This window comes from Chrysemys picta, chromosome 11, assembly GCF_011386835.1.
Source record: "Chrysemys picta bellii isolate R12L10 chromosome 11, ASM1138683v2, whole genome shotgun sequence".
NCBI lineage: Eukaryota > Metazoa > Chordata > Testudines > Emydidae > Chrysemys > Chrysemys picta.
Genome location: NC_088801.1, coordinates 7,127,018 through 7,137,601, shown reverse-complemented (window position 1 = coordinate 7,137,601; position 10,584 = coordinate 7,127,018). Strand labels below are relative to the sequence as shown.

The window sequence follows — 10,584 nt, the reverse complement described above, 5'->3', positions numbered from 1 at the left end:
AAGCAGTGGTTCCTCCCAGCTCCTTGCTTTCATAGGAGTTTTGCAGCATGCCAGCAATGTAGAACTCAGCTCTCCACCGGTAACTCATAAGCACTATAGCAAATGGTCCAAACCTTCTCATTATTTCTGCCCGTGACCAGGAATGTTTATGATGGCCCCGGGGCCAGAGAATTGCTCACCCCAGAGACCCTCATGCTCCACAGAAATGTTCCTCCAGGATTGAAGTGGGATCGCTGGTGCAGTTTTGATCCGACTTCGAGACAGCCCTCTATTGATGTGGGACGAAGCCGCATCAAAGCAAGGAGGTGAAGTCTCAGGAATCATTAAGCGCAGTGTTCTTGAGAGGACCTTATATGCAAGGCCGAAGCAGAAAACCGATGCAATAAGGCTTCTGCAAAATAGTTTCCTTATACCCCAGGAAAAACACCTTGTAAAATGACCCCCCCCCCCCCCCCCGGCACCCAGACCTGATAATTGCCAGCCTTTGTGCTGCTAACCGCTGAAGCGCATCAGTCAAGCAGGGAACTCCGTTTTGGCCTGGGATAGCACGTCCAGCCAGGAAACTGAGATGTCCACCTTGCAGCTTCACGTCCCCTAGTCGTTTGTGCCCTTGGGGGGGTCTCCCCTTGCTTTTAGGGACGGGCCCGAGCAGCTACCGCAAACACGAACCTTGCTAACCGGATTATCAACCCCACCTAGCCGCCTGCCTGACCCAGCCTGACGACCCGGGACCCTCGCTCCCTTTCCAACCCGAGAGCTGTTTACACGGTGTGTCCTAATGAGTTTGGGAAGCGCAGCCCAACACGCAGGCGATGTGAACGTAACAGACTCTTCATCGGATCTTGTGGCTGAAGCTTAGGCTAGAGAGAGACACAGAAGGAACAGCGTCCCTGCTCCCCCCCCCTTTTTTTTTATTTGTCTTTGCACCAGAAATGAGTCCGGATTTATTTGCACTCTTGGGCAGCTCGCCATTACTCATAATAACCTCGGCTTCCCTCCTCCACCCACACTCCCTTTTCCCTACGCATAGAGATTCGCGGGGGAGATGCACTGGATGATTCAAGAGGTGCTTTTCCATCTTCTCAGGGGGTGGGGGGGGGTGAGATGTTTTCGTTCCTCGCTGGGGTCGCTTTAAGCTGCTCCTGCAGGAGCAGTCCCCGGAAAAAGGGAGAGAGATCTGCTCCAGGCAGTTGATTTACACGGTGACTGCGATGCTGATCATCAACGCCTGAAGATTGCAGGCAGGGTCCTCCCAGGCAGCGGGAGGTGGGGCGCGCAGCTCCTGTCGCCTATAAGGAGCTGCCTAGCGCCTGGTTTGCCGAGTCTGAGTGTGAGCTCCGAAGGTGAATTTCAGTGGTCGATTTGCACGGGTCCGCCGTTTGCCTGGACCTGCCCCTTTAAGACGATTGCTGTAGGAGTGTCTCTCTCGCTACAGCTTCATCTGGAGTGTCTGGATGGTGGATGAAGTCAATGAGCAAAGGGAAGGGGCGCAAACCCAGAGGAGAGCCCGGCTGGCAGTCTGAAATTGGGGATTAGGGAGCCAGACGCCTGCTCGCCCTGTGTAGACAATGGATTCTGCTCCCCAACTCTCCACTCGTTTGATTTTGCTGCTCTCCAGTCTGTGGCATCTGGGATTAACAGCAACAAATTGTAAGTAGCTACGGGCATGCCAGAGACCTGTATAAATGAACTGTTAGGGTGGAGGAAAGCTACCGTGTAGGGTGTTGGGCATGACCTCCAGGAAAGTTAGCTAAGCCCCTGGTTTGCTAAATCCTCGTTCGAGTTAAGGAGTTTGTTCTCCCTGAAATGCAAAGTTCAAGTAAGATGGAGCGGTTCCTTGCAGCCGTCCTGCCTGGCGGGGCTTCAGACTGAAGTGGATTTTGATCATTCTTTGCCTGGTTCCCTGTTTGTTTGCGCTGCTGTTTCACTGCACAAGCGACTGACGATATCGCAGAGATGCCTATAGTGAGCCGCTGTTGGTCTAGGCTTGTAGCTTGGATTTTGCAGTATGTTAAAGGTATTCTCCCTCGCCCCCTCCGAACTAGAATTAGTCTCTCTCCTTACCTAGCTCATGCCCACAGGACATTAAACGTTTTAACTGTGTTCCGGATATACATTTTAGGCTAGCCAGGCGGCAAGATCTGAGCCTTACAAACAGCAGCTCCAGATGTGAAACCCTGTAGACTTCTGAAGTGATCTGAATGACACGTTGCATTCTGAAATCAAACCTTCACAGAGCATGAATAGGTGTGAAGGATGAATGCAGAAGGCTCTGCAGTCAGTAAGGTGCTATGTTTTTAAATAACACATTTAAACCAAACTTGATCAATGGCTAGTGTCCTAGAGGTTCCTACCCTAGCATCCAAAAATGGGTAGATCTTTTTCTTCCAAGTCTGACTTCTGTTTCCTTTTCATCAGCTGAGAGAAATCCCATAAGATCATTTCCCTCAAAGCACCCCCCCCCCTCTATTTGTTTTGGCCTTAAGGTTATGCCAACTGTGTTTGTCACTGCAGACAATGATCCTTCTGAGGCAAGGTATGATCTGCTGTGTCACAGTGAAAGGGAAACTTAGGGTTGTCTCTCTTTTTATTCTTCTAACCCTTGGTGCAGTAATGAATATGCAGATGGTGAATTTGACCTTTTGTGCTGCTTAATAATAGTAAAATAAATAGTAGTAAGAGATGGCAGTTATAAACTGAAACAAGAAATGGTGGGAAATGTTAAGACTCTACATAAAGGATACCCGAGTCTGTCCAGAAGGTATTGAATTGTATTTTTATAAGTTCTTGCTAGTGAAGTGATAGAGGTCAATGTTATGAATGTAAGAAGTCCAGAATCCAAAGATCTATTAATGACTTCTGAAATCAGGTCATGAAATAAGTAGAAGCTGATTAATATCCACACCTCCTGATGTGTTTTTAACCCATTTTGTAAATATAATTGACTCCTGTAATAATGGTGGCTGGGGGGGGGGGGGGGGAGGGAAGGGGAGGGTAGAAGAATCTCTCCTAAATGAAATTTTTGCTGTAGTGAGGTTGAATAAAATACTGCCTGAGTTCTGATATCCTTTTGAACACTAGAGGTCACTATTGCCATATAGATTCCATACGTTGGAAGGAGGCCGGCTAAAAAGAGGCATATTTTCACATGTTGACATAGCTGAAGAAAGAGAATAGTTTGATAAACAGGGGCAAAGTAAATTCAATAAACACCATAAATATATTAATAGGAATATTTCCCCTTTCTTCTGTTCAATTGCTTTTAAATGAATAACTAAAACACTAGGGCGGGGAGAACTCTTTTTTTTTTTTCTTGGAGCCAATTAAAATATGGTTAATATGTTTTAATAATATTCACAAATACTAACTGGTAGGCGATTTAAGACTCAGGCTTGCCATTACTGATACAGTAATAAAGTTAATTTCTAACATTTAAAAGGAAACTCTGCGTTAATGAGTTTTACTATTTCATGGGTGACAGTTTAATATCCCAGTGCCAATAAACATTTCCCCTGAATACACACTGCTTCCTAAATATTTAGAAGCCAATCTTTTTAAAGCCTAATGATCAATGGCTTTATTATACTGCACAGATTTTACTTATTCATTGTTCAATGAATTAGCCTGGAGTGGGCTTTAAGTGCTTTTCCTGGGAGCTAAGCGAAAGAGTCTATGTGAACCTGTAATAGCTATAAGGTACTAGGGGACTTGTAGCAAGATTCTGATCTTGGGGAGTTTGTACACACACAAATCACAATTTTATCTGGGATGAAATCTCTTCTTTTTAAAAAAAATCTTGGCACATCTGACTAGATTTTCAGCTGGCATACAAAATGATAGCTATCGACTTTAGTGCAATGAAGCTACTTTACATCATCGGAGGACTTGAAACAATATGTTAAACATATATATGGGTCAAAATGTTCATCTGTGTGTGCCTAGAATTAGGCTCCCTAAATCCACATTTAGATACCCAAAATACCTCCTTTTTCAGAGGTGCTGAGCGCTGAAACTTGTAGTGAAGTTGAGGGGAACTGTGAGTAGCCAGTAACCTCTGAAAACTGGGCAGCTTCCATTTAGGAGCAAAAATATGGATTTAGAAGCCTGGATTAAGGCTTCCACGCTTGAACATTTTGGCCAAGGAACCAGATTCTGATCATCTTTACCCTGGGTAATTCCACTGACTTCAATGGAGTTGCTCCTGATTTACACTAATATAAACAAGACCTGGGAGCCCAACGTTTTTAGAGGACAAGACCTGTGTTTGGAGTAGGAAAAATCAACTCTGATACCGAGCCCTATTAATATCAAATACAGCAGTAATATAGGTTTTATATTCTTAACGTGAGAGACTGCTAAATTTTTATATTCTGTATTTTTGCATATACTTTTGCCTTCAACCATCTTTTTTTTTTTTTTTTTTTTTATGAGAGGACTTGGCATTGGGTGAGTTAATTACCTCACATCTCTGAATTTTTGTCTCATGATCCCACTTCTGCTATATTTTTGTAACTAAACAAAGAACCTCTAAAGAATCTGCTTTGAAATGAAGCTGTGGGCCAGGGGTCAGTAGACCTCATTAGAGAGGTTAGAATTACCTAATGCTACTAAAAATCCATTAATTCTTCAACCTTGCTTCATTGAAGTACTTTATTACATTAAATAACTACAGTAGCAGCATGATTTCTCCCTGAGATATTAATTACCAGAAAATAGATACAAACAAATTGAAAGCCATGTTGCATACATAGTCTTGTGACATTTTAATTTCTACATTCATCAGCTGGCAGGGAAAAATTGCATAAAATAGATTAAATCTTCTTAAACAAAAAAAAAATTGCATGTTTTGAGATGCTGGCTGGTGTCTAAATTATTCCTAAATCGTCTCTGATTGGATACAGGATATTTATAGTATGCACAAAAAGTAGTAACACAACATAGGGAAGAGAGAGCATGTGTGTACATACATATGTATATATAAAATGCTAATTTTCCCCATCTCAAGAGAAGTGGAGCTAACTCGTAGCATGGGCATTGGACAGCTCCTTCATTTACTCTGAAACGCTGACGAGTAAAGCACTGAAAACTAAAGCTATTAAGAGAATACTGACTGCTACAATATACAGGCTGTGTCTGCCTCTTCGGAGTTTAAAATATTGCACATTCTATTATTTTTTGCAATCTCCCCCTTCTGAAGTGCAAATTTTTACTTGACTGCCATCTCTCACACGGGCAAGAAATCTGGGAAGTTAAGAATCTCTCTTAGAGAGGAGGCATCTCCCACGTCCCATAGGAAAAAAAGTTGTTCTTTAAGTAATTAATGCCATGTTTCCATTACAATCTCTCCCCCGCCTCTGTACACTCAACAGAGCCAATCTGCTAGCATTTAGGGCCTGATTCTGGGAAATTCCACTGAAATCCCATTTGCAACACCCCATCAAAGCTGTGGATGTTCAGCACCAAGCCTTTTAAATTCCCTCCTATGGAACAGATCCTGCTCCTGGGGAAGTCAATGGTAAAACTCTCATTGACTGCAGTGGTGCAGGATCAGGTTTTATGAGGAGATTATAGCTTTACGTCTCCTTTTTGTTTTGTTCAATGAAATACTTATCATGGCTCATGGCCAGGCAAAGAGTTGAATGAAGCATGAAAGACGAGAGTTGGTCATAGAAACAGACATGCCAGACCAAGTAGGATTTATCGGACAAAGGAATCTTTTAGGCAATAACCACGATGGGTCTGACTCCAATCTCAGTGTGCACTGCCCTGAATCAAGAGGAACTACCTTGAAGTCAATGGAGATGGACAGATTGAAATGTGATCAAATCAGTAGCGACTCCAGCTCTGGCTATTTGGAGCCCTGGGGGTTAGTTAGGATTGACACTCGTTTAAATGAGAAAATGGTGCCTGTTGGTCAACAGTGAGAAGCAGCAGATTTGTCATAGGCTAATTGATTTTCATGGGACCATAAATGATAAACTTAAAGAAGACCCATTGGGTAGATCACTGATGCTCAAAATGTGGTCTACGGAGTACTTGCTGGTAGGCTATGCAGAGTGGGATGATCCCCTGGTATAGGCGCTTCCTCTTTGTCTTCAGTTCCTAAATGGCCATTAAAAGAAGCAAAAATTCATGAATACTTTACTTTTGCCTGTAAGGAATGGATATAGTTACTGTAGAGATGTGTGACCATAAGTGAGGGGGGAGCACACGATCACGAATGCAAGGGCTTCTGGGGATCTCTCTCAAAATGTGGCCCATGGAATGTCAAAGCCCCCCAGACACCCTGATTATCAACACCTAGAATCATGTACACTGCATTATTCTCTTTACTTAACATTCACTCAGTTCTGCTGAGCCAGAGCCAATGCGTTCAACGGGAGTCTTTCCATTGACTGCAATGGGCTTTGAATCATGCTCCCAGCAAGCAGATGGCATTATCAACTCACAGGGCAATTAGTATCTCTATCAAACAAGGGAACTGTCTGGAATTTTGTTTATGATGAAAGCACAGCAAAGTCTTTGATGCAATTAACAGCAAGAGGAAGTTGTTTTCAAATGGATTCTAGGATAACATGAAACATGTTGATTTCATGCTATGGGAAATATTGCGATTCTGGGTATAACAACACTTTTAACACACGCTTTCCAAGAATGTTGCAAGTGTCTGTTAATTTTAGCTCACAGATCAGTGGTGTTTTATTACCATTTTATAGGTGGGGAACTGAGGCACAGAGGGTGACGGGCTTAATTTCTCATTCTAACTCGCTACAACTAAGGTGTACAAAAGTGGAAGGGTGCAACCGTGGCTGGGTACAATGGAATGAGTGCAGGGGCTGCTTCCTTTCATTCCCCTTGTCAGTCAAGTGTCTTTAAGGAACAGTTTCTTCAGCCTTTTCTCAGGCAAACACCCATTTAAGGCAAAGGATAGAGTGGAGCCCAACAGGATCTGGCCCTGTGTAATTAAGTCTGAAATTCATTTAGTTCCTGGAGACGTTAGCTGGATCAGTAGGTGAAACAGATGGCATCATTGCAGTTGTAAGCATGTCTGCCCAGTGTCAGAGAAACAAGAGAATTTGTCTACATGGTGCTGGTTTGATGTCACTGATAATGAACTTCTTTGCGTTCATTTTGTCTCTGCATTGTCTAATTGCTCTGTGCAGATTTGTGCTGCTTGATAATGTCATCTGATCACCGGATCAGTGGAAGTGATGGAATCTTAAGTGATGACAACATTGCAATATAGAATTCTGAGCAGGAAGTGGATGCCAAAATACATCAGTATCTTATTTTTAACTAGCAACCCTGTTAGCAGTGTGTGGTTTAAAACAAAACAAAAATACCCAAACCCTAGAATTCAGTAGCAGAATCAGAAAATTGCCCTGACAGCTGTTCAGTAGGCGTCTCAATATTTGCGGCAAAAAATATAGGAAAGTAATTTATTAAAAGAGAAGGCATGTAGCCATTTGAATTTTGTATGTGTCATGAGGGGCCTTGTCTGGTCTTTTCACCAGAAAGATGGGGAAAAAATCATCTTGGCTCTAAATGTTGCCTCTGCAAAATGCTACCTGCTTTTCTATAGCACTGCAAATCAACTGTAGAGCATCACAGAATTTGGAAAATACTGGCAGAAGCTCATGTTCAGAGACTGCCAGCACAGCATTTTGTTAAGACAATACAAAATCCTTCACAAACTCTACTTCCAGAAACTTCTCTTGATATATTAGAGTGGTGGGTGCCATATACTAATAGAGATGAATTAATAGTGCCTAAATAAATGAACTATGGATCAAAAGTCTGAGTAGCTTATTCTCAATGGATGATCTGAACATGGACCTTTGAGTGAGATGGAACTGTTCTAACAGTGGCTCTCAAACTTTTTTTACTGGTGACCCCTTTCACACAGCAAGCCCCCCTTATAAATTAAAAACACTTTTAAATATATTTAACACCATTATAAAAATGGGGTTTGGGGTGGAGGTTGACAGCTCACGAACCCCCCCATGTAATAACCTCGTGACCCCCTGAGGGGTCCCGACCCCCCGTTTGAAAACCCTTGAACTTATTTCAGCTTCTCCTGTTGTGCCTGGTGTTCTTCCCTGGTGAATTCAGACAAAATTGGTGCTCTACTCCTGAGAGACTCCAGTGTAACCACTGAGTGGGGAATCTCTTAGTTGACGAATGGCCAAAAGATGGCAACCCAGGAAATGTGGTCCAGTTATTACAGCAGCGGACTGGAAGTTAGTCTGCCACTGATCCAGTGTGTGACCTTGACAAGTCACTTAGCCTCTCTGTGTCACTTTCTCCAGTTCAAAAATGGAGGCTTCTCTCTTCCACCCTCCTTGCTCCCATGAGGTCAGTGAGTTGTGTTAGGAGACTGAACACTGATCTGTGTGAAGTGCCTGGAAATCCTGTGATGATAGATAGGAGGAAGAGTTCGGTCCAGTTCTATTTAGGGATTTCTCCAGAATGCAGCATTTAGACGGACAAACCAGGACTGGGTTTTCAGCATTGAATTCAGATGCCACAGCGGCATGTTCATGAAATTTCTGCCATCTTGTCTCTAAACTCCGCTGGGTGTAGAAAACGGATGCTGTCTGATTTCTTTTTGGCACCAGGACAAAGGCATGGGTTGATGATAAATGACATGAAACTCATTGGCTGGTGGAGTTTTCCTTTAGAGATTTTTGTTTGTTGGAGCTCTCGGCACACTGAAGGGAACACAGTATGGACTGGATTTAAAGAAGCTGTTTTTACATGGATCCAGAGGAGAGAAACAGCTGAATTTGTCATAGCTCTGTTAGGAATCTCTTATCATTCATAGCTTCGTAGTTAGTGGGTTTTTTTGTCCTTTTTCCAGTCTGCCTCTGTTTCTAGACTGACAGAAAGCTTCCCTTGACCTCAAAGCAAATCATTGTTAATGGCTCATACACTAAACAATTCACATCATCAGGGTCAACGTGGAACTTCAGTGGCGTGAGATTCTGCTGCAGACAGCCCTCTGCAAGACAATAGCCGCTGACTCTCTTTTGTAGTTTCTGTCCTTTCAGAATGTAGCGCAGGGAGCACACACCATGGAGTGCAAAAGGTGTAAAACTCCTCCATCGACACCTCAAATCCAGCCATCCCATGCCTCAGGACTAGGCCATCTCCATGGTGGGCAATGTCTTCTGCATTTGAGGACAAAAGGTGGGGTTTGTCCCTTAATATATATCCTTGTTGGAGGTTTCTTATTCATAACAGTCATATTCAATAGCTAATTCCTTTACTGTCATGTACCATTAGCATGGTCTCTGAGCCCAGGGTTAGTATATTAATTTTTCCCCCCAAGGCATGCCTAATGTGGGAGAGGGGAGCATGGTGACAGGAATTGGCAATGGATCAGACTGGCAGTCTGTCTAGTCTCAGACGGTGGCCAGTACCGTTTGCTTCAGAGGAAACCCTGCAGAAGGTAACTATGGGCTATCCTGACTCAGCTGAAAGCTTTCTCCCAGGTCCCAGCAACTGGAGATTGGCTTATACCCAAAAGTGTGATATAATATCCTAGCTTAGTACTGTCCCATGACTATACAGTATCCTTTGGGGCTGGGCAAGCAATTTAAAAAAAAAATTGCACACATTTTCACCAATCAAAGCTATGTGTTTGGTTGCTGGCATTTGTGGGGCCGGTTTCTTTGATCTACCTCTTAGCGTATGCCACCTGAGGCATGGTGCGCATGTGACCAGGATTCACCACTGAATTTGGTTCGCTGGTTGGATCATTAGTTTTCCTGGCCCAGGAGCTGACCGGGAGCATGACATGAACGCTGAAATACTGGGCATTGGAGGAAAAAGTGTGGGAATTCTGGAAATCGAACAAATTTTAGCACAAATTATTCTGAAAATTCCTATACCAAGTGCATTACATGCTATTGGCTTTTGATTGTTCTCATGTTAGAAAAGATTGTCATTCAATTCAAGAATAGAAACAACGTGATATGACTTAGGTCACCAATCACATGCCACAAAAAAACAGACCATATGAACAACCTGGAGCTTCAATAACTTCTTTCATAAATTATCCCTGGCCTGGTGGCACCCAGCTGTGAGGTGGGTACTGAGATCTATTGCTCTCCATGTGCCTCCACACAGCAGGGGTACATGATTGTCATTCCTTCCCACCTCCTTGGATTGTCTTGGGAAGGGATGGCAATGAGGTGAGACCAGGACCATGGCCCCTTCCTCTCCCCCCATACACTAGCCAGCAGCGCCCCCTGATGTAGCTGCAAGTAAGCTCACACTGTGTGCAGGGGGGCTCAAGGGAAGAATTCCTCCTGGATCTCCTGCCATGGGGAAGAAAGCTTCATGCTGCCCTCAATGTAGACATGTGCATTACTGGTATGAGTGAGCAATCAGTGAATCTTTGAGTAACAAACCCTGACTTCGACAGATGCTTGATTTGTGAATTGGAGGGAAAAAAGACTAAATATGCATTTTTTTAAATAAAATGAATAATTCCTCCAGCTGTAGTGTCCATGAAAACAAAAAACACTGTTCACATAGGAACTCATTAGACATGTTAATCCCACAAATGGCTGAGCATGG

The 10,584-nt window shown here is 43.4% G+C and overlaps 1 protein-coding gene across 5 annotated transcripts in view; it reads left to right on the top strand.

Annotated features, from left to right (window-relative positions):
• Nucleotides 1-844: 844 nt before the first annotated feature.
• CNTNAP5 (contactin associated protein family member 5) overlaps nt 845-10,584 on the top strand; it is a 413,059-nt gene continuing 403,319 nt past the window's right edge. For all 5 annotated transcript variants that reach the window (XM_005279758.5, XM_042843050.2, XM_008167765.4 and 2 more), the window contains exon 1: nt 845-1,650. In XM_005279758.5, the coding sequence (XP_005279815.2) occupies nt 1,569-1,650 (82 nt within the window). In that variant the 5' untranslated portion in view covers nt 845-1,568. The remainder of the gene's footprint in view (nt 1,651-10,584) is intronic.